We start from the raw sequence: 25,263 nt of genomic DNA, 5'->3' as shown, positions 1-25,263 counted from the left end.
ACCCATTATTTGATTATTTCTTAAAATATTTATCAAATCTATAATTTTACAATAAGTTTGAGCTAATTTTCTTCACGCGGTCAAATTTAGCCATTTTTGAGACTACAAATGCCTCCCAAATTGTTGTAAAAGCTTTGTTTAGTACCAAAAAAAATTCCAGGCGTTGTTACTAATCCCAATTTCACGTAAACCAAAAAAAAAAAGTTTGGAATAAATTCTAATAAAACAGAAAAAAAATACAAACAAAAGGTGGCAATATAGTTGCCACTGCCTTATAAAGGGTTAATGTGGTTTGCAAATCCACTCCGAGAGTGGTCCACTTAGCCGGAAGATGCTCTTAAAAAGGTTATCAAGAGGTTTTGATGTATAAATCAGTTTTATTGCAAGTTTTATAAAATTGGTCATGAAAATCTCTTATGAAGCCGAACAAAACTTAAAATGTTACATGGGATATCAAATGATACGAAGTTCCATAATCGGATTCACAGATATCACATATAAATGAATTAGCTTGCTGAATATTCGCCATGTGATAGCTGAGTCGCCATTAGTGGCCAGTCATTGCTGCAATTCTGCTTTGACAGATTTATAAGATACTTCGCCATCCTTGGAGATAGCTGAGTACAATACAATTTCGTTTGACGACATGACTCCCAACTGTTCCAGTATTGTCTGTGTTGAGTGGCAGCCCAGGCTGGCTCAGGGCCAATGAAGTCATGTGATGCTCCAGTGCGAGCTAACTCATCAGGCAATTCATTTCCAGCAATGGAAGAATGGCCAGGTACCCATACAAGGTGAACAGCATTTGCCAAATTCAGCTGCTCGATTTGAGTTCGACAAGCGATAACTATCTTCGACCTAGAGTTGGCCGAAGCAAATGCTTTGATAGCAGCCTGGCTATCTGAACAGAAGTATACAGTCCGGATTCGCTGGTTGGGTCACGACTGCGCCCCGATTAGCGAATCGTGATCGCTCGTTGGGGCAACTGACAACTGATGAAAATGCTCTAGACACACGCAAGTGCCGAGAAATACGTCACGAAACACTCATATACTTGCACAAACGTTCTTATACAGAAGCTGCGATGCGACGGCGGTCAGACGTCAAACTCGTTTTGACATCGATTTTGACATTGACAGTGCTTTTATGTTGGGTTTTGTCCAAACCAGTGAACATTCAACCGGCGAGACAGCCCATCTAACGAGCCTCCAACGATCGAATCAGCAAGACCGTGATAAGGGTAAATAAAAAGCCCTGCTTTGCAGGTTTCTTTCAGAGTTTCAAGCGGATCCATAGGGTGATGCCTACAGGATCGTGATGGCGAAGACACGAGGTGTAATGGCTGTCTCCAGAGATTGGGGGGGGGGGGGGCTCTTTCCGCGTCATGATCCTAGTTCTTGGCCTCCTTTTTTATGATGGCAGCTGGGGACTGGGGCTGGCGATGAGGAGAGGGTCATCGATGAGGATTGAGGAACCTACGGGAATTGCAAAAACCCTTAGCATAGGTAAGATTCCAGCTTCGGACGGAGTCCCGAACTCGCATTGAAAGCTATTCCAGAGGCCTGGCCGAGGAAGTTTTCCCAGAGTTTTGGAAGCGGCAGAGCCTGGTACTATTGCCAAAGATATCTGTAGTGAGACTGTGCCGGATTATGTCTAATAGCTCTACGGGGTATGCCACTAAGCGCAAGCTTCTGGTGAGTGTTGTGTCGTCCATACTATGGCGGCCGAGCAGAACACGGCACTAAGTACCGAAAGCTACACCGTTTCGGTCATGCGGGTTCTCCCGAATGTCCGATTTGTGCTGGTTTAAAGGGAACAGCGGAACACGTTTTGTTCATGTGCCCGCGTTTTCGCACAATGCGTGGCCCCATACTTGCCACATGCGGGAAAGACACAACTCCGGACAATCAGATCCAGAGGATGTGTAATGACGAGTTTGTCTGGAATGTCGTTTCATCGGCTACAGCCACATCGTCTTGGAGCTACAGGGGAGGTGGCGCGTGGACTCGGCGAATGGCTAATTCAGACTCTATACAAGTTGTATATAAGCTGATAGTCATACCGATGCCCTGCGATTAACCCTCGAGCAGTCGCGCCTTTGACTGCCTGCAACGACGCCGCGCTCACGCTGTGTACCACAAGCGTGCGTTTTTCATGGTACGTGTACTCAGTATACGGCGCGACCGCTCCTGAGTTAAAATCGACTCTTAGAGAGATTAAGTAGATTCCAATCCAAACCAAACGTAACTTTTTAAGTTATTTAGCAAAAATGTCTTAATAATTATCCACACACGTCTAGAAAACTGCTTCTAAAATTCTTCAAATGAGTGTAATCAGATTTGTACCTTTTAATTCCGCCCTGTTTTGCTTATCCTTTGACAGATACACGTATTTCGACTACCACTTGTAATCTTCCTCAGTGTCAGTTATCCACAGCTTCTAAAAGATTTCATACTCTTTTCTAACTTTGGGTCTAGTATAGAGGTTTCGATTCTATGTAAAGTGCAGTTAGAAGTCTAGTAAAAAAGAAAATTTCAAGTAAAAAATAAACAAAAATATTATTGCAATCCTCTAAGAACTCCATAGAAAATTATTTATTCAAAATAGCTTTCAGAAATTCCCACATAATGAAAACGAGTATTCAGCAGAAACTGTTTGACTCTCCAATCTATAGGGTAACCAATATAATTTTTACCCCCATATATTATGGACCCCCTGGGACGTATTATCACAACTTTCACAGATTTAATGATGAGATGACGAAAGTTTTTAGAATCATTTGCTAAAATAGATTGTTCTGCACGAGCAGCAAGCATTTCCTCACTGGAAATATCATTATTTGCCGTGAAATTATTTTTTATTAATCTCGTCACCCGTGCGAGTGTCGCGGTATGTTTACCGAGAAGAGAATGTGGTGCTGGGGAATCTTGCAAATGTAAACAAAAACGTTATTCATTCTAGCGCACTAAATTCGCAAAATTCGTCTAATCAGCCGTTGTCAATCAAGTAATTAGGAAGTGATCCAGCATATCTATGTGGTTGATTCTTCGAAAATAGTTTCAAGTGGGTTTAAACACCGGGTGTCCAAAATATATACTTACGAGGGTCCAAAATACATTGGGGTGTCCAAAACAGTGAAAACTGATGCTTCAAAAATCAGTTATTTTCATCGAATTTTCAGCCAGAAATAACCTTGTGGGTATTTTTGACGGACAGTGGGGGCTTTTAGGGTCATACCAACATCATCATTATGTGTAACATTCTCAGAATCTGTTTAATTTTAGCTTAAATTCAATCTAATGTCCTCTAGGGGTCCAAAATTCGACAGTTACCCTAGTGTTTAGGAGTGCCTCCATTATTCAGGCTAAAATGTTATATATAAATAAATAAATAGGGTGACCAGGGCTGGATTTACAAATGTGGGGGCCCGGGGCCACAGTGTTGTGGAGGCCCTCTTTTTTAGAGATTTTTTTTCCATTGTAGAAAAATCCAGAAAATATGGAAAATTCTTCCAAAAATTAGGTTGTTATTGAAGAAATTAGGCCGATACAAATACTTATTTCACTTTTTGTCCCACCGCTGTTTGGCTGGTCGAGGGGGGGGGGATAAAAATAATAAAGTATTTAATTTGAACAATATTTAAAACTCATCGGATTTGTTAAAGAATTTTTGACCGGACCCGATATTTTGATAAATATTTTCTAACTGCTCCCTCAAAATGTAATATACTGCCAAAAAATTTTGAAGGGGGGGGGGGGACAAAAAGTCAAAATTAAATTTTTATCCGCCTTAAGGACAAGGTATTTGGAGTACATTGCTCAAAATTGCTAGAGCACCGTTTTTGAGAACCGTTGAACGGATTTGGATGAAAATATCACGCTAATTGTTCAGTGGTTGTCAACAGCGTGATGCATTTTAATCAAAATCCGTTCAACGGTTCTAAAAAACGGTGCTCTAGCAATTTTGAGCAATGTACTCCAAATACCTTGTCCTTAGTCTAGCTTAATAAGCGTAACTAGAAAAAAAAGGCATCCACTATAAACTAAGCATAACAGAGATCAAGATATGAAAATCTAGTCTGAAGACGATCGTAAAAGAAATTTTATCTAGTAAATAACGCTTTATCCGCGAGTGTTCATAGTATTAGATTCCATTGATCAAGTCGAAGTTCATAAGAAAGTCCTTTAAGAAATTTAAAAATAGATTTTATAGGAGACATTTTCGATAAATTTCAGTTAAAATTTATAGCGCTATCTTTGGGACCGTTATAGCTAAACCTCCAAATAGAATTTCTTGCGGAATCATTGATGAAATCTAATAACTTGTGTAAAAATCACACGAGTGATCAATTCAAACCTTAAAAATCCTAACAACTTTCTGAAAAAGTTTGAAATTGTATTAAAAGGCAGACATTTGCTTCTTCACATCTTGAGAGTCGAAGTACTTGTGATATAAATTAAGTCAAGATGTTTCTAGCACTACTGTTTTTCGGTTTCCATTTGAAGTAACATTTTGTGGGGGCCCCTGAAATGTGGGGCAATGCCCCCCCCCCTGACCCCCCCCCCCCCCGTCCTTAAATCCGGCCCTGAGGGTGACTTTGGGTATTATCGGCAGCTTTGTTCTCTTTGTTACCTTATTAACCCGGGAGCGGTCGCGTCATGTACTCTGAAAAATTTCTAAAAATTGGTCGTAAAATTCATCTTGATTAGGTAATATTTGAGATTAAATTTGAGTTTAACAGGTTTCAAAAAAAAAAAAACTTCAGGACGATGAGAACGAAACTGCCGATATAAGTTCCCCTATATCAATTTGATGATAAAATCAAATCAGAAGATGTTTCTTTTGATCAACCAAAGTTTCCAAGCAAACATATTAATGTACAAACGTCTTTTGTTACAGATTTGGAACGAAACAACTTACTGATTTCCGACAACAACACCATTATGATCAGTACCCAGAAGCCATTAGTACTGCATTGTCCGTTCGATAGCCATCCGCCGGCGAACATCACCTGGATAGTGAATAAAACCCAAATAGTCATCAACAACTACGCAACCGGGCCGCATGAGAACAGGCGAGTAAAAGGTTTCATTTATATGTTAACACGTGTATTACTTATTATGGGAAAGCTTTAGCTAGCGAATATTGGGTTGCAGCCGTGTAATAATGTTGGGTACATGTTGTCTAATAAGGTCAAATTACCTGTCTTTACAGATTCTATCAGTTGCAAAACGGAAGCCTGCTGGTGACTGATATACGCATGTCGGATGCTGGCCGTTACCGATGCAATGCTACGAATAACTTTTCCGCGAAAACGCTTCGTAGCTATGGATACGTCGTCGCAGTACAATCACCATCCACTTCTGGTTCTGTATCGGATCGATTGCTTCCAAGGATGCAGCCACAAAACATAAGCATCCGAACGGGATCCACTCTCAAACTAAACTGTGCCGGTGAGAACAATCGTCCCCGGTGGACGTTTACCCCACGGCAAAGCAAAATACCGATAAATCTAGTGAACTTTACGTATCAATTGTTCTTCACCAACGTGTCTGTTGAGAAGCACGAAGGAATATACAACTGCTCTCTCGGTACCGATTTTCAACTGTACAACGTAATGGTGCTGGTGCCACCGATGTTCCTCAACAATATGACCTCATATACGACATCGGTAGTTGCTTCCATGTCGTTTAATTGCAGCGCTAGTGGGAATCCTCCTCCGAAAATCACGTGGTTCAAAAATGGGCGGGAAATCAAGAATAGCTACATCGTACACTTCAACTATCCAATTCTACGGATTAACACCATTGATCCGGACGACGAGGGTCTGTACCAGTGCATCGCCAAAAATGAAGCCGGAGAAGCGAGCGTGTCGATGTATCTTTCCATAAGGGACAAAGACCGATACAGGCGTTTATCGCGTCGACCGGAGAACATCCAATGTTTCCCAATCGATACGTCCAGTTTGTATGTTCGCTTCGAGCGGGGCTTGCAGCACGTCAACACGGACTACGCCATGTACTACCTCGCCTCGGGTAGTCCTTACAGTTGGTACAGTTCGCCGCCGACGCAGCTTCTGACCAATAACAGCCTGAAGATAACCGGACCAATGGTGGTTCCATTTCGGAACTACACTGTGTATCTGCGAACGTGTGCAGTGACCAATGTCCCGGATGCGGAGAATACTGGACCAGCCGGCAAGAAGCAAGTCATTCCGTCGAAGCTTTCCAAAGGAGTGCAGTGTACTTCGCAAGGAGGTAAGTAATGAGATAAAGCTAAATAAAAGAAAATCGGGTTAAGTACGGTTCCTTTGAATTCCACTAAGAATTTGCATCCTTTGACAGATACGTATTTCGACCTCAACTGTAAGGTCGTCTTCAGTGTCTTGTACTTGACTCGACTTTCAACCAGATTGAAAAAATGCACAAGCAATATCACCTGTATCAACACAGAAGGCCGAATCACTTAGGGCCGATTTTTTCACCTCGGCTTAACTGGTAAGCCAGGCTTACCCATATAGTTAAACCTGGTTTAACGCTTAAGCCAGGGTGAAGAAATCGCCCCTTAAAGACGTAAATATTGTAACTACGACGAAAGGCCAAAAGTAATGTAATGCCAAATTCTTAGAGGCCGAATTGCTATTTTGTAGATATTGATAGAATACCTCAACGAGTTATTTGTTTGGTGTTGAGGACTGCTTGCGGTATTACTCAATTATGGAAAAATCACTATTTCTATGGAAAAATCGAAGATTATTATTTAGGTATTGATTGCCATATCTGATGTCATTATTCACGTGTTATGCACAGAATACACATCAGTTATTATTTTAGGTATTTTACCTCTTATGCAGGGCTTCTTAATATGTAGCTCGTTCAGGTTGTAGGCATTCAGTTTTCCATACCTAAGTTTGTTATTATTCAGCTATTTTCTCCTGCTCGGGTTCGAAAGCTTTCCAGACCCCGGAAGTTCAGCTTGCTAGATTTAAGGTAAAATGGAAATAGCAAAAGAGTACTCAGCATCCTTAAATATGGCTTTCATGATGTCGACGATTGCCTTTTCAAAATCTGAGATGATGGACTTCGGTCCTATATACAGTATGCGGCAATGAAAAATGCGAAAATGTTTTTCTTCTTCAAACCTCATTTTTGTGTATTTGACTTGACGTTAACCAATCCATGTTTCAACGTTTCATATGTTCTCCTACAGGCTAATTTTCTGAAAAGTTATTCAAAGTTTTTTTTTATCAATAACATTTACAAAACAGCGCCTGAAGCTGAAGACAATCAATATTATCAAACCACAGAATAAATGGGTCGCTAAATTTCACATCTTATAAAATAGGGTATTGGTTCCCTTATTACTTGTCAAATATTTGTTTTAATTATTTTTCACTATCAATGTTCGATCGTCAGAATAAATTATGCTTGGTTGTTTATCCAGCCATGAATTGAAAAGATACCGATCTGGAATTGAGATTTGATGTCCTATTTAATATGTGTTAGGAGACATGCCACGGGAAATTTGTGGTGAATGTGACTGTGATAATGACAAACAATAAGTGCGCCACACAAACTGTGCATTAATAGGAAGTTTTTTTTTTATCTGTATTAACGAGATTTTTAGCCCTGAGCTAGTTCATCACGGGACCCACGCTTAACTTCCCATCCGAAGGAAGAACTCACACTTTGCGAGTTTGTCGGGAGTGGGATTTGATCCCAGGTCCTCGGCGTGATAGTCACGTGTTCTAACCATCCAACCAGGTCCGCTCCACTAATAGGAAGTTAAATGCATTTAATATGCTCGGTGGAATTGGGCGTGAAAAAGGTTTTTTAACCCTTATGTGGCCGACAGGGTACCCGGGTACCCAGCGCCCATTTAAAAAGCACGGTGTAGAAAAAAAAAAAACAAAAAGTTTGTCGGACAAATAACGTATGTTTAACCGGAGTTTCAAAAACATTATGTAATTTTTCTGAAAATAATATGACGGAAACGTGTTGAATAGTTAAGTTTGATATTAAGTGCTGTACGTGAAATCATAAAATTGAGTAATGATTTTTCTGTATTTACATAAATTATCCCGGCTTGGCGACATATTTTTCTGATAAAACTCTGCGTTCCTGATGATTTCTCCAATAGGGCTGACCCTCCTAAGCTGGTCATAACTGAGCTTAAGATAGAACTAACGGTCTTATCACAGCATTTCTTGGTCTATGTTACGGCCACGAAATCTTTTGTTGGTTCTAAGTGTTGCCTCACAGTTTTGTTTATTTATTTACAAAAAGAAATCTCTCCGACAACAACCGCAAATGCAAGTTTTACTGAAATGGCATACAATTAGTGATAAAACCAATTCATGACCACTTGCAAGTCTTTAAATGACGATGTTTGTAGCAGAAGTTATATGATAGTTTCATGGAATGCCAAAGGTGCAAAGTAAAAAACTATCACATAAAACTAGTATAGAACAACTAGCTTTTTCACATGCTCGTATAAAACCAGGATAAAACATGAATTAATCTTCAAGGCATGCTGATTGTTACTTGGCATGGGAGCGTGAAATTACTGATGGCACACATACTCTAAATTATTTATTTTCTCTATACTGCCGTGTGCAGCATAGTTGTCCCATGTTCTATAGGAATCCCTATTAACATGGGACAACTATGCTGCATACGGCAGTATAATATCATCAAATCCATAAACTGTTTCAACTAGTATATGAAACATGACCATTGGGCGCGCAGTTTTTGGATACTCACTTTCTCGGCTTACAATATCACTACTTAATAATCAAAAATATATATTTTTATATATTTTTTTAAATTTCTATAGACATTTACTGATACACTGTCATGAAAAATAGTCATAAATACACCAAATTCGGCCGGTGACAGATTTTTGAAGTTTTCGTATTTTTTTCTGCCGCACCCTCTACATTTGTGTTGATTGGCATTTTTACAGCAATGCCACAAGCGAACGTCTCTTTTGTTTTATTCTTTTGTAGCATAAACACAAGGAGCACATCAATCTTGATCTTGTTGCTGAAAAGAGCCATGGGTTAAACTCTTCTAGCGAGGAAGTCAAAATGTTTCGACAAATCATGAAGTCGTGTCGCACGATTGATTTGATCAACGTTGTGGAAATGGCCATTTTGACCACTTTCCTGAGGGTATCCAGAACATCCCAGGAGTGACCACTCCTAAAATGTTCTGAGCACTACAAATGCACATTAAAATTCAGGGACAGATGTACAAACCTAAGTATAACATACAAAATAAACTGACAAAATGTTCACAACAATTTACAAACGTAACACACTCCATGCAATAATCGTAGAATTTTCCAAGAATTGCATTCTCCAATTCATGGAAAATTCTTAAAACTACTTTACATACGTCACAACTAATTTACAAACGTAACAACTTACCGTGGGAACCTAGAAGGACTGTCATACTCACGGTGTGTCTGGTAGAAGAAATTTATTACAAAAAAATAGGCATCGCTAATTTTTACGTTACGTGAAAGTTGACGCTACTAGCTTTCATTCAAGCCCAACATCGAAATATTCCATCGGGGGAACTTTTTCATACAAAAATTGGGTATGTTTGTTAAGTAGAAATAAGGATTAATTTTGAACCGTTTATTTTGTATGGGGAAAAACAGTATTCTGAAAAAGTTGTTCGAGATCCCTCGGTGGATTTTTTTGAGGGACCGTGCAGATAAAAGCTGGAAGCCTCTATTTTTAAATAGCGAAAAATTTGGCGATGCCCATTTTTTTGTTATAAACCTTTCCCATACACACGCCGTGATACTTCATGCTTCGGTGCATCATGAAGTTTGAGGTATCGCACGGCTGATTTTGGCAATATTTGAGAAATGACTCCATCCTTGGGGCCATCCGAAGCATTCCGGGTGTGGCCAGATCGATCCCAAGGGTCCAGAAAAGCCTAGAAGGACTATTCTCCTTTATGTTTCAACAAATAATGAGGTTGAAGGTGTTGCACGGTTGATTTTGACAACTTTGTGAGAATGAGAACTTTGGTCACTTACCTGGGAGCATCCGAAACATACCGTGGCCAGGCCGTTCTAGAGAGGTCAGAAGATCCTGGAAGAACTATTTTTTTGTGATTTGACAAACCATGAAGTTTGAGGTGTCACACAATTGATTTGACCAACGTTGTGGAAATGGCCATTGTGGGAATTTAGCTGATGGTTCTCAATGAGAATCGCCCAGCGCAGCGACTACACTGAACGTCCGATGTGGTCGAACGCTGACCAAAGAAAGAGGAAGAGTCGTGGTCTGCTGTGATGTCGTCAGCAGCTATCACTCGATAGCGTGGGCGTTACCCTGGGTGGGGAATGTGCGTGCGTTATCAGTTGTCTGTTGACATATTGGGGGATAAGACTCTAAACACACTGAGAGATGCTTATTGTCAGACATATACCACACAGCCATTTTGACCACTTCCCTGGGGCATCCGGAATATTCCGGGTATGGCCAGACCGATCCCTATGGGCCATAATGGCCTAGAAGGACTATTTTCCTTTACGATTCGAAAAATCATGAATTCAGAGGTGCACGTGTGATTTTGTAAACATTGTGGAAATGGCACCTTCTATTACATCCCTGGGGGCACCCGGAACATTCCTGGTATGGCCTGGCTGTTCCTGAGGGGTCATAAGAGCCTAAAAGGACTATTTTCCTACACGTATTGACAAATCATGAAGTTTGAGGTGTCGCACGATTGATTTGACCAACTTTGTGGAAATGGCCATTTTGGTCACTTTCCTGAGGGCATCCGAAACATTTCGGACGTGGCCAGGACCACTCTAAGAGGTCATGGGAGCCTAAAAGGACTGTTATCCTTCGTATTTCGACAAATCATGAAATTTGAGGTGACACACGGCTGGTTGTGACATTGTTTGAGAAATGACCACTTCCCTGAGGGCATCCGGAACTTTCCGGGTATGGCCATACCGGTCCCAAGGGGCTGTAAAGGCCTAGAAGGACTATTTTCTTTTATGTTTAAAAAATCATGAAGTTAGAAGTGTTGCACGGTTGATTTTGACAACGTTGTGGAAATGGCCACTTTTGTCACATCTCTGGGGGCACCCGGAACATTCCGGAAATGGCCTGGCCGTTACCGAGTGGTCGTAGGAGCCTGGAATGATTATTTTCCTTCATGTTTCGACAAATCATGAAGTTCGAGGTGCCGCACGATTGATTCTGACAATGTTGCCAGAATGTCCTCTTTGGCCACTTCCCTGGGGGCACCCGGGACATATCCGGTTTATGGTACTGCTTGATTGCGTCATTTCATGTCAATGGTTCTTTGCAGTTATATCACCGACGAACCGACGTGACAGCTAGAACAAATAAATTCAAATTGTTTGTCCCCGACGCCATGATGAAAAATAGCCGAACACTACCGCCTCCTCTATACTGCCGTAATTCTGCAAAGTGACGTAAGCGCCATTTAAAATGTCGATATTTTTTGGTATATTATATATAATAACTGGTGTAAAAATAACACTGTGGTATGCCTGCTGTATCAAAATGCAAGATCTAATCGTAATCTATCATCTATGGAAAGAAACTTAGAGGATAAGCAAGAGTTTTGTGCATAACAACCAAAAAATGGACCAAAACGTTCAATGTCGCTTACGTCACTTTGCAGAATTACGGCAGTATAACGGTTCGCGTTGTTTTGATAGCTTGACTCCAAACCCCCGTGTATTGATATAGGAAGAGGTTCGCGTCTGCGCTTATTTGACAGAAGCGTTCGCTCGCTTTGCTGGTCGACCGTTAAATTTGGGGGGGGGGGGGGGGGGGGGCTGTTTTGAATCATCACTTTCACGTCGGTTCGTCGGTGGTTATATAGTTTCTATATTCCTGGCGTACAATATGTGCAAATTTCCAAAAAAAAAAACAATAGATGCAGAGTAAAATGCATTTATGTGTCATTTTCCGGTCGGTCATGACCCCAACGGAATCTGGAATAACTCCGGAACAGATGGGTGAACCGGTTCCGTATTGTGGTCCTTGACAATTTGGACAAATCTGGAGCGAATGCCATTGACTTCAAAAAAATCGATTGGGAAATGCCTTTTTCATAGCTGATTCAAGATTCGAAAATCATCCAAAATAGACGTTGGGTACGGGAAGGTTAAGTTTATTGAGCCCCTCTATAATCCAATCGTTACAAAACATATCGATTTTCACTCGACTAAGAACGTAGAGAAACTGTTTGTACATAGTAAGAAACACTGTAGGACCACTGCATCTTATGGTATCCATAATTAGGAACACGTAGTCCACTTATTTTATATATTTAGCTAGACAACAAACCAACGTATAGTACCGTGGGGCAGTATCCCTAGCAGTGCTGAAAAATTCATTTCGCCTTATCTAAATTCAATCACCTACAGTTCATTTTGGAGGCTGAACCTGAGAATATGGTATATGAAAGACTTGTGCAGCTAGACCTGTTCTGCTAGAAAGTCACGAAAAAACCGCTATTTTTCGAATATTTAACGTAAATGTCACGGGCTTCCTTTGAAAAATGCCAAATGATATTCACGGTGAATATCATTTAGCATTTTTCAAAGGTGGTCCGTGACATTTACCTTAAATATTCGAAAAATATGGGTTTTTCCGTGACTTTCTAGCAGAACTGGTCTAGCCGCACAAGTTTTTCATATTTTCTTATAGCCAATTTCATATAGCCACAAAATCATCAAGTTATTAATAGAATACGGTCGATAAATCAGTATATAATATGGCACGGACTATACGGAAATGGCTTTCAAATGTAGAATAAATCAATATGATAAAATTAATGATGATTAACCTGTTAATGTTGTATGTTAATGTAAATAATGTTATTTATCGCATTTGAATAATGACATGTCAATATTATGTAGAGCACATTTATGAACAATTAGGTTATTGTGGATTTAACAGCTACTTGTATTCCACCGGTCTCTGCAGTATGGCCTTCAAAATAACCGTTTTATAAAAAACGTAACTTAAAAATGAGCCAGCATTTTCAGTAATTGCGCGATTCCTCGTTGCCATCAGCTACTCAATAACATTCATTTCTCGACAATTAAGTTGACTTAAATATGGAAACGGCTACTTTGAAACGGCTACTTAAGTGACCGGTTTAATACAAGTAGCCGGTAAATCCACAATACCTAATTTAGGTTATGCATTCAGCCATAAGTAAACTGTCCGATTCGACGGATTCGACGCAAGCGTATTCATCATTCTGCAGGTGATGGACTGAGTGACATAAATGAGCATAAAGAGACGAACCTGATATTTCTTGAAAATCGCCTTCGCGACGAATAATTCGATAAAACGGATAAAACATCGTCGTCGTCATAAAATTTAATGTTAAAGTTCTTTTTTTAGAAACTATTAAATACATGGACACATTTTCACAGCAAAAACGTTAGTTTTGATGTTAATTAGTTGAATATAAAAATGGAGTACACTATAGGGAACACATTTGTATGGTCATTATTTTGATTTACAACTTTTCAGTTACAGCTTTTCAATCCTCCAAAAATGATGTGCTTGAGCCTTCAACACATACTCTATTTCAATGATTACACGTATTCTACCAATTTTAACGACTTCCCTTTTTTTTTCTTTTCGCAGTTCCGGTTTTGTCCATATTTTTCTCCAACGGAATTTTCATGTGGTGGCCTCGGTTTGGCGGCGTAGAGCCAACTGCCTACACTATCCAGCTGAAGCACAACGACACCAAAACTCTTCCGTTTGACGCACAGCGCGTTAATGGAACCACTCAGATCCTGGACGACTACATAACCCACGAGGAAGTGCAGCCCCTGCTGACGGCAATTGACATCACCGTGAGGCAAACGCGCGAAAATGTTCTAGAGGAATCGATGGGCAAAAAACGACGACGCAAACGCCGCCGCCGAGCCTTCGATATGGTGGGACGGGATCGGAAGCAAATTTTCGAATCACTGACCGGCACCCAACTGGATTTGGAAGTGGCCGGAACAAACGTGGGCGTCGCAGGGCATCACGACAAACACGAAACGAGATACCGTCAGGTGCTGATCACCGAAATCAAAGTTCCCGGTAATGTGACGGGCGTTTTCATTCCGAACACTAGCAGCCTGAGCGTGCGCATTCTGGGATCCGTGACGGCAGATGGGGAACCCCTGCAGCAAGATTTGCATTACATTCAATGGAAAACGGTAAGTGTCTTTAGTTATAGCACAGACAAACAGACGTAACACTTGCGAAATTTCCATCGACCACGCTTTTAACGATCATTTTAAATTTTCATAGTTTTGGCTTTCACAACCAGAGGCGCGCGCATCGTTTTTCTATGCGTTTGACGTTTCACCCTAGCGCCTTCTGTCGACGATATTGCACAACACAGTGATTCGTGCAACTTTTCCACCAGGTGATGGTAGTGTAGACTGAGCGATAGATTTCCATGAAAACCGTTCAAGCTGTTACGTCTGTTTGTATGTGGTTATAGGGAAACGGACTATACAAATTTTGTAAATGTATTTCCACAGATTGATTCATCCATTCGTCGGCCCGATGCTGTCAACCGGTTCCAAACAAACCACGTCGATGCCCGTAGTGTCCAGTTTACGTGGAGCCGCTTCATTGCGACCGACCTCGTCAACAAGTGTCTCACGTTGTGCTACAAGAACGTCAATCATGACGTTTTCATACGCGGAGGCTCCAACAGGATCAACTGTGTGAACATGTGAGTCCGTATGGCAAACATATTTAGAATAAATGATGGAGTATCATTACTATAGATAAACGGAAGTCAAAGAAATATTCTAAAAACTTAAATTATCGCTATCGGCTAACTAGTTGTTTGAATGCACAGAAATGTTTGTGTAATTTGAACGATTAATTTATTAGGTCAAACCAGTTTCAGTTTATCTATTATCTATTTCGTGAGAAAATTTAATGCCATGTGCAGTATTCATAAAAAATGATCTGTATCTTCAAAATATGTGTAGAAGTGGAGTTTCAAGAAGAAACAGCGCAACTGAAACAGAGACTTCTTCTTTGCTCAGAGTTCTTAAACACTTCAAATGACACAAAGCAGATCGTTACTAAAACTAATACACAGTCACCCAAATGCCCAAATTTTCTGCTATATGCTTACTGACATGCTTTTTTTTCAGACCGAAGGACGCCACGCACTATAATCTGGTAGGTCTACTGCCATTTACGGCGTACAAAGCTTTCCTGAAGCCTTGCCATTCCAAGGAACCTATCAGCGATGTATTGGACTTTCTGACGAAGCAAGATGGTAAATATTAATTTGTCGTAAATGCACGGACACATATTGATTCCATTTTTATCTCTACAGTTCCCGGCCCCGTTACTAATCACAATTTGCTGCGCAAAGATGGTATCACGCTAACGTGGGGTCCACCGGAGAATAGGAATGGTCTCCTTCAGGGATATATGATTCAGTGGATCGACAAAGACAACGTAAATCATTCGACGAATCTCACGATCGATGCAAATCACTTTACATTTCCGAACGTATCGACGGATGATAAGATAAACATTTCTATCATGGCAATTGGCAACACCGGAGTGGGCATACCGATTTACGTAAAAATGTTAAATCACGTCGTGGACATAGTTGAACCCGAGGCAGAAGAATACTTTCCGTGGATCGAAATTGGTATTGGTGCGTTTACAATCATATGTCTTCTTTTGTTTTGTTGTCTTCTGGCAATACATCGGAAAAACTGCAAAAAAGCCCATCGGAATCAAGCCGCAGCCAGCGCTAATGCGCCAATGCAGATGCATTCCGTTAATTGTAATGCCGACATTCACGAAATGCAAACCCTCATTGGAACCTCAGAACAACTACCAGTATTAGTACCGAACGGAAAATACAGACAACCCGAACCTCAAATACCGGCCAATCATCAGCAATCTGTGAATACTTTCGGAAGTGTTCGACTATCTCACGCCAACGCGAACCCTTCCAACAACAATCCAGAAACTCAAAATGGCAAATCTCACCTCTTACCCCCGAACAAAAACGGGCTTGTACAAAAGGCAACCATTTCTTCCTCAACCGGCACCGGTCTACTTCCACCCCAGCAGCAACTCGCGTTATCCTTACATGTTTTAAGCAGCAAAGTACCGCTTAAATCTTTTTTGGAAGCAAACAGCAGTAGCAAGAACCACGACGTGGAAGCGGAACCAACTCATAGCGCCACTAATAGTAATAGTATTTATCGTAGAACCAATAGTAGCTATCACAATAACGATGATCCAGGCTATAACGTAAGCGGTGGAAGCGCAACACAACACATAACCTTCAATACGGGTGAACCAAATCAATCGCAACCGATACATTCCTATAGACCAACCGCCACCACTCTCGCTACTGTTGCACCTACCATAATGGCCACGGGCGCCATCAGTTCAACCTCTGCGGAAAATGTGCCAAGTTCTGCAGCTACCTCGACATCGCTCTCGTCCGCATCGAACATTTCGACCACCTCGAACGGTTCCTCGGCGATGTCATCCTCTTCTTCCTGTTCAGTACATTCTCAGCAGCAACCGCATCCTCAACAGCAGCAACCTCAACATCGGACCGTCAGGTACGGCAGCAGCAGCAGCAGCAACAACGGCACGACGCCACCAGTAGCAGGTGACGGTGTCGATCTTACCTGTGCTGCAGCAGTACGGATTACGGAGAATCCACAGGTAAGTGATAGCATGAATCATTGTTACAGTATATTCTTAACCCTTTATAAGGTCGAGACAACTAGAAGAGTTGTCAACGCATACGATTATGGAAATAATTATATACATGATTTCACGTACAAAACAATTTTTGTTTGGAAGAAACTCTCAAAAATCTAGGTGGCAATATAGTTGCCACTGCCCGTTTACCCCAAAAACGAGCTTTTGAGGTGGCAATATTCTTGCCACTGCCCGTTTAGGGTACTTTTCTTCTTTTGACTTCGACAAAAAGCCGGAAAAGAGATTTTAGAGTGGATTAGGGCTTAACCCATAATATAAACTGTGTAGTTCAGCTCATGTCAACCCATAATATGATTATTTCTTAAAATATTTACCAAATCTACAATTTTACAATAAGTTTGAGCTAATTTTCTTCACGCGGTAAAAGTTAGCTATTTTTGATACTACAAATGACTCCCAAATTGTTGATAAAGATTTGTTTAGTACCAAAAAATACCAGGCGTTGTTAGTAATCCCAATTTTGCGTAAACCAAAAAAAAGTTCGAAATAAATTGTTATAAAACAGAAAAAAAAATACAAACAATAGGTGGTAATATAGTTGCCACTGTCTTATAAAGGGTTAAAGCAAACAAGTTGACCGTGTTCGCGGAAATCATACCAATGGCATACCAAAGACAGATAGAAGCGGCGGGGGATGATTGACGAACAAGAAAACCAAAGGATAGTTAACAATATTAGGGAACAAACTCTGATATCAATACCTATATTATCATGTCAATCAAGCTCCACCATCTCATCAAACCGTACCCTTTCGGCTTTGGTCACTTTCTGGATGCTTGGTTCACCGCTCCAGAACGCCTGGGATCTGATATTCACGACATTTATTGAAGATTTGATGTACGGTAAAGATCTGGTACGTTATCAAACAGTCATCGACTATGATAATTGCCCACGAACTAGTACGTTATTTATACGGACGAATCAGACTTTCTAATGCACTGAGGAGCATGCCAACCCTGAGAACATGATGTAGGATACACTGAGGCAAAAATACTTAGGAATTTAATAAGTCACAACTTATGAAAGGAGGATTTTTCTGTTTCATTACTCACTTATTGATTTCATAGTTGACGCGAACGCATTCCATATCTACAACTTACGATTGACATAACCGACATGGTTGTGAAAAAGCCATAATTGAAATCTATGAATTTTTTTACAATTAGGATATGGATTCCATCTAGCTTCGTCCTTGGCTTCGTCTTAGACAAACCAGCATTACTCACAGATCTGTTTTCGCAGCTATCGGACACTAAAAATCAAGTTGATTTTCTTTAAGGGCCCATAAATTCTCTGAAATCCACAACAACAATGGAATTAAACACTGAGGATACTGCACTTATGTTTTTCATACACACTTAGAAAAAAAATGACGGATTACGGTAAAATTTTACCGTAATCTCAACAGCTGAACGTACGGTAAAAAGTTCGGTGATTTTTCAAACCACCGAACGTACTGTATATCTCAGGAAAATGCATCTGTCCAAATTATCGGAACGTTCGGTACTTTTTACAAATTTACCGTAAAAATCGCAGAACGTCCGGTATGTTTGTTTACAAATGAATTCTCAATATCACTGAACGTACGGTAAATTTTACAAATTTACGGCGATTTTATGCGAGCACAAAAAAAAACAATATTTTCATTAAAAACGTCGATGATGGGATTGAATACATGACCTTCTGATCAGGAACCACACTTGCTGCCACTGTACAAGAGAGTCTTGCTTGGAGATGATGCGCAAATTCTAATAGAACTGATGCTCGAAGCTGCCGGCATGGCTGTCAAACGCATTTTACAGTAGTACGGTAAAATAGTCCCATCACCTATCTGTTCGGTAAAATATTCACAGGTCTCCTGTAAATTTGTCTGATTTCACCGGTTCTTCGGTGATTTCTTAGATTTCACCGATTTTCTCCTGCAATTTCATCGATTTTGCCGTAATACTGTAGTTTGCTTGTTTACAGACCAGTTTCGGTGATTTTTTTCACCGAATACTGTAATTTATTCTAAGTGTGATAGTTTACACCTTATGAACCAGTTATTTTTATTTTTTTAAATTATTTCATAGCTCTCGTATGCTTTTCATACACGTCGCAGCGAAATCCATAAGACTTATCGTAACACCTCATAACAAGATTCTTATGCAAATCATAGGATATACTATGAAACGCTATTGCCCAAAACTAACTAAACCTTTTTTTGGCTTCTAACCACTTCAACCTCCGAAGCGTCGTTGGACGCATGAGTAAAGCACGCGGTCTCTACTCTAGTCGTCCCTGGTACGATTCTGGGTTGTGATTTTTTTTGTTATGCGCAAATTATGTCATAAAATTATGTATGATAATCATAGGACATAATTTCAACTTTCGTACGTTATCGGTATGATTTTCATACGTGAGTGCTATGAAATGTATACAGTAGCAGTATGACAATAATAGTTGGCGCTTTGAATCCAAAATCATAGTTCGTAACTATGATTTTCGTAAGAAATACTTGTGGAAAAAATCATAGTACATTCGTATGATTTTCTGAGTTGCAGGTTGCAGTATCCTCAGTGTACGTAAGTATAATGATTGATTTCTCTTGATTCATCCCATCGTTTTTCGCAAAAGTGACAAAGAAGCAAGTTTGACTACATTGCGTGCTTAAAACAATCCGCATGCAAAATTGCATTCTTGAATGTCGAATACGCTCCTTTTCACTAAGTCCTTTTCACTAAAGTCTTTATTCCATGTTCTCGATGAAACGAAATCGATCATTTAACTTACCGTGCCATGCCTAATACCGTGTGCCTCCTAATACCGTGTATTTGACAAAAAACTCAAATATTTTACTAAGTGTATTATTTTTTTAACTGAGTAACTAGTTCAAACTTTAGCATATTAAACCTTCTCAAGTTAGGCGTGATAAATTTGGCACATATTTACAAAAACAAGCGATTAAAAATATTTACAGAATGTGAGTGTAAAGTACCTATACACGGTATTAGGGCATGGTTCCTTATGTGTTCCAAATACCGTGTTTCGGCAAAAACTCGCAAACTGAAAATATTATTAATACGTTTTACTTTATGAATCAATTGCACAAACCTCTAGGCAACGTTTGACGCACAGGTTCTTTTAAGTATGAACTTAGTATGATTGATATAGTGATGATTCAAAGGACCACCAATGAATGCGGGTCACATACACGGTATTAGGAACAATGCTATGTTTTACCGTTTTGATTTTAACAATGGATTAAGCATTTGGAATTCCATTATTCATATTTATCACAGACAAACAAACATATTACTTAGAAGAAAATTGCTTCAAAAACATCGTTTGGCACCTCAATAGCACCCTCTATAATGCTCAAACCGAAGTATTAATTTACAGGTGTTGTTTCCCTCGGCTCGATGTAACAATTTTGCAGGTGACGACTCCCACGAGGCGTCATCCATTCATAAAACATGAATGAAGGTTCATGATTGAGTCATTTTATGTAAACATTGATCGGCGTCGCGCTCATTTCTCTCCAAAATTGAGAGGTGACGGTGGCACAGCAGCGCCACCATGACACTTGCGAGCACAGTCCGAACCACACTATATTTTCAAAATGACCGTTAAATCGTGCGATGATTTCGATTTGAGTAGTATGTATGTTTGTCTGTGTATTTATTATACATAATACACACAATAAGTAATAATGTAGCGTTTGAAAAATCAAGAAACATGGATTATTGATTTTTACAGGGCTCTTTGAAGTGAAGAGCATCCTTAAGGTCACGGTATTAGGGCATGGCACGGTACGCAGTAATTTAAGATACATGACATGAGTTGGAGCAGAATTATTTCATCAAAAAATCTACAACATATGAATACGAATATCATTTTGCTTGCGACATGACATTCATAATTACCAATATTGATTTCTATAAGTTTCAGTAGTTGGTTTCAATAAGAGCAAACATACGATAGTTATAATTTTGATCCAATGATATTCCTAAGCAAAACTTATGATGGTAAATGACTAGACATAAACTTTTTCCTCTCTAAATCATAAGTGACATTTATGGCTTTCAACAATAATCGTAGTGTCACCAAATCTTAAGGGGATCTTATGCTCTTCCTAAGTTTTTTGCCTCAATGTAACACTTTGTTTGTGCCGTTCAGAATGGTGGTAGCTCACTATCACAATATTTTCGTCTTACTTGTAGATAGAACTGATTACACTAGTTTACAGCATTTTTGAACTCGGTAAGCTGATGATCATTTTTGGTGTAGAATCATGCCCTGAGTTCGAAAACGCGAAGGAAAAAAATTACAGTAGAGCGGAAATTTTTTCGACTTTCCATACAAGGTTGATGATTTGAAATCGATTTTTGTTCTATTTTTAAGCAACGTCGCTCACTTCACACATCTCATTCTCCGTAATCAATGCTACGATTGAGCTGATTTTTTTACTGTAACTCGCCTACATATGATATGTCAAATAAACGTTCAGAAAGAATTTTTAGATTGTTTTTTTCTTATTGAAAAAAAAAATACATTTCTTCATATATTTTTGGAAATTTGGCTAAAATTTAAGGAGATCGTCCCTTAACCCTTAAAAGCCCTAGACGAACCACTTTTTTTCAATCGGGTACTACTCAAAGACCATGAGGGCCCACATAGCCGAGGCGGTAAACGCACGGGTATTCAGCATGACCATGCTGAGGGTGACGGGTTCGATTCCCGGTCGGTCCAGGATCTTTTCGTAAAGGAAATTTCCTTGACTTCCTTGGGCATAGAGTATCTTCGTGCCTGCCACACGATATACACATGCAAAATGGTCATTGGCAGAGGAAGCGCTCAGTTAATAACTGTGGAAGTGCTCATAGAACACTAAGCTGAGAAGCAGGCCTTGTCCCAGTGAGGACGTTACGCCAAGAAGAGGAGAGAGGACTCAAAGACCATACAATCAAAAAATTTGAAACCAATTTTAAATTGAATGCGGTTAGTTGGTCTTCCAATATCTGGGTGTGGCATCCCCCCTGACCCCTCCCCCCTTTCTGGGTATTGAGAAATGCCTTGCCACGGGGGTATTTTTCGACAATTTTATTGAATATCACACATATTATCATTCTGAAATTTGTATTGTAAAATTTATTTGGCCATAAAACGATTGCTCTGTGCTATGGGCATGCCACCGCTACGGAACCAGTTCCGGACGTTCAGGTTTCCGGACATAATCTCCGGAGGAACCTGCTACATACTGTTTACTAAGGTTCGCATTCATAATCCTTTTTTTGCGGCTTCAAATATTGAATTTAGAAGTATGATGTCTTAGAAGAGTTTGTTCTATATACTTAATTCTTTATTTTAAAATTTTCACCTAGATGATTAATCCACCTAAAAGTGCGATAGGAATTCACTTTTCTCAAAAATAAAGTTAGAGTATTGGTGTCTTCTACAAAGTTGCAGAAAAGGGTATTATTGGAAAGTTTGCCGAACAAACTATTACCTTATTTGTTCAACTTGAAGAGTTATGTGTCATTGTTTGTGGACGACCCCTTGTAATAGGTTTTCGGATATAACTTGTTCTATGGATTTTTATGATTTTTTGAGTGTTCTACAAAGTTGTTCTTTGTGATGGAATACATCTCCTTCTGCTTTTTTCTTCGTACTGGAATAACGCTCCAAGTGGAACAGCGACTGCATCTCAACTTGGGGGTGAAATCCTAAAAAGCCATCCTGAAGTATGCTTGGAGAAATTCCTATGATTTTTGCAGAAATTATTGCTGGAATACCTCACTCAATTACAGTCACTACTTACTTACTACTTTCGGTCCTGGGCACCCACTAGATCCGGCTTATTTTTCTTATTTCTCATTCATTCTCTTCTATAATCATGAGAAACAGAGGAATAGAAGTGAGAGCAAGTTCCATCTCTTCCATGATTCTCGTTCTCTTGTTTGTTCCTGAAGAACGAGTAAAAAAGGAACATCTGGCCACGCTAGTGGTTACAACTGTGATTCTTTCAAAAAAAATCTCGTTTTGATTCCCTCGGGGATTTACATGACGATTATTTCAGAAATATTTTTACAAATTTTCCACCTGGGAAGCAACTAGAAATTCCTTTAGGAATTATTGCTGATATTTCTCCAGAAGTGATGCTGGAAATATTCCTGGAGAAATTCTAGTTAGAGTTTCTGCAGGTAGGTACACTTAGAAAAAAAAATCTTAAGGAACCCATGAAGAAATCTATAAATGAATCGCAAGCATAATTTCTATAGAATACCTTGGAGAAATAGAAAAAGAAATCACTCACAGGGGCTTTTCCGTCTTTCTAAATTTTGTTTAAAAATGAAAACTAACTAACTAACTAACCTTGGAGAAATCTCAGGAGGAGTTCTTGAAGGTATCAAAGAAAGAATATGCATAAAAATATGTATAAAACTCCTTGGGAAAATTGCAAGAGAAATGTCTTCAGAAAAACCTGATGAGTTTCTCTAAGCGATTCCTGCGGAGATTGCTGAAGACATAGCTTCAAGGGTTCCTTCAGAAATTTCTCCGGGATACATTCAGATTTTGCTCTCAAAAATCCTACAGGAATGTCCGCTGGGATTCCTGCAGAAATTCTCATTGCGACATTTGAAGAGATTTCTCCATGGACTCTCCCAGAAATTCCTCCTGTGCTTCTTTCAGATGTTTTGATCAAGAATTCTTCCAGCTCTTGAGATTCTTCCATAAATTTCTGCAAGGACTCACACAAGAATTGAGAGGGGTTAGAAGCAAACGGGTAAAAGTGACAAAAATATACTTTCGAGTAAATGAGATTTGAGTAAATAAAGTTTTCCATTATTTTTTCCTCCCATGTATAAGGTTTCAAAATGGACCCAATTTTCTCCGATTCATTGTAATTCATCGTAAAAATAATCTTGAAAAAGTTCCCAAAAGCTTAAAATTATAAGAATTTTTTGATATGTTCAGCTCAAAATCGACAAAATGGTCACTTACAGCCCTTTGCACCTGGACTCCTCAATTCTTCTTGCATTACCAATAGGAATTTCTTGCTGGGACTCCTCCAGTAATTCCTGCTGTAATTTATTCATAGATTTCTCCAGAAATATGTAATTCCCATTAGGAATCCTCTTGAGAATATATTATTAACTACTGCTGGAATTGCTCCAGGACTTCTACTGGGGGTTTTCTAGACATTTCAGGTAGGTACCCTCCTGATTTTTTTTTTCTGAGATTCCAATGCAATATCTGCAGAGAATCCTCCAGTAATTCCTGCAGGACTTTATAGAGCAATATTTATATTTATTGGAGATGTTCCATGGAAATCTCAGCAAGAATTCCCTAAGAAATTCCAGAAGGTATTTTTTGTAATCCTTGTTGTTTACTGGATGTTTTGAAAGAGGAATTCCTAGAGGTATCCTTGGAGAAGAATTTTTAAGAGAAATTCCGGAGGGATCTTCAGAGGAATCCCAGCAGTCATCCCTACAAAAACTGCTGGAGAAATCTTTTGAGAAATCTACTTAGAATTCCTCCAGGAATGCCTGATGAGATTGTGCTAGAAGTTTCTGCCGGGATTCTTCCTTCGGCAAGGAATGTCCCTTTAAGAAACATTCTATAGTTTATTCAAATCCTCCCGGAATATTTCTATGAATTCTTGCTGTGATTCCGTCAGGAACTCCTACCAGGATTTCCCCAAGCATTTCTGCTGGGATTTCACAAGCATTTCCAGATGGTATTTTTGCTGTTAAAGCTTTTAAGAATCCTCCAGGAATTGCTGAATAATTTCTGTCATTAATGACTTGAGGAATCCCAGCAAGATTTCCAAGAGGTTTCCCACCACGAATTACTCGAGAAATCTGAATCATTTTCAGGAAGGAGACTTCCAATAATAAAACGAAGAGAAATTCCTGAAACAATCCCTAGATACATTCTTAGAAGAAGCGCAAGAGAAGGATGTTACAGAAGAGAAGTTACAGTAGTAGTTGGTGGATGAATCCAATCAATAATAATTCAATAAATCCCAACAAGAATGTCTAGAGGTAAGTCCAGAAGAATTCTTTGATAAATTCCAAGAGGTATTACTAGAAGAACAACTTGAGGAAATCGTGGTTTTAACCAAGCAGGCATTTTGGGGAAATTTGAAGTGAAATTTGTAGAGGAATGTTTTGAAAAAAAAAACCTGTAAAAATCACAAAAGTAACTTTTGTAGAAATTCCTGTGGACTGGGCATTCTAGAGTTTTTTTTTCGTTAATGAGGTCCTGAAGGAATTCTTGGAGAAATGCTCAGAAAAATGCAAAGAGAAACTTTTGGAGGAATCCAAGAAAAAGTGTTCTGAGAAATCCTCTTGGAACTCCTTCACAAATTAATAATGGAATTTCTCTCGAAATTCTTGCAGAGATTGCCCCAGAGTTTTCTTCAAAGATTCCTTTACATTTGTTGCATGTAATTCTTCCAAGGGTTCCTA

The 25,263-nt window shown here is 39.5% G+C and overlaps 1 protein-coding gene across 2 annotated transcripts in view; it reads left to right on the top strand.

The window, feature by feature from the left end:
* Positions 1–25,263, top strand: part of LOC109430327 (uncharacterized) — a 231,165-nt gene that overhangs the window by 188,460 nt on the left and 17,442 nt on the right. For both annotated transcript variants that reach the window (XM_062846354.1, XM_029856954.2), the window contains 6 exons: positions 4,900–5,074; positions 5,215–6,257; positions 13,670–14,238; positions 14,569–14,765; positions 15,199–15,326; positions 15,387–16,750. In XM_062846354.1, coding sequence (XP_062702338.1) covers positions 4,900–5,074; positions 5,215–6,257; positions 13,670–14,238; positions 14,569–14,765; positions 15,199–15,326; positions 15,387–16,750 — 3,476 coding nt within the window. The remainder of the gene's footprint in view (positions 1–4,899; positions 5,075–5,214; positions 6,258–13,669; positions 14,239–14,568; positions 14,766–15,198; positions 15,327–15,386; positions 16,751–25,263) is intronic.

The sequence above is a fragment of the Aedes albopictus genome, chromosome 1, assembly GCF_035046485.1.
Source record: "Aedes albopictus strain Foshan chromosome 1, AalbF5, whole genome shotgun sequence".
In the NCBI taxonomy this organism is placed as follows: Eukaryota; Metazoa; Arthropoda; class Insecta; order Diptera; family Culicidae; genus Aedes; species Aedes albopictus.
Note: the sequence above shows the minus strand (reverse complement) of the source record. Positions and strands in the feature narration are given on the sequence as shown.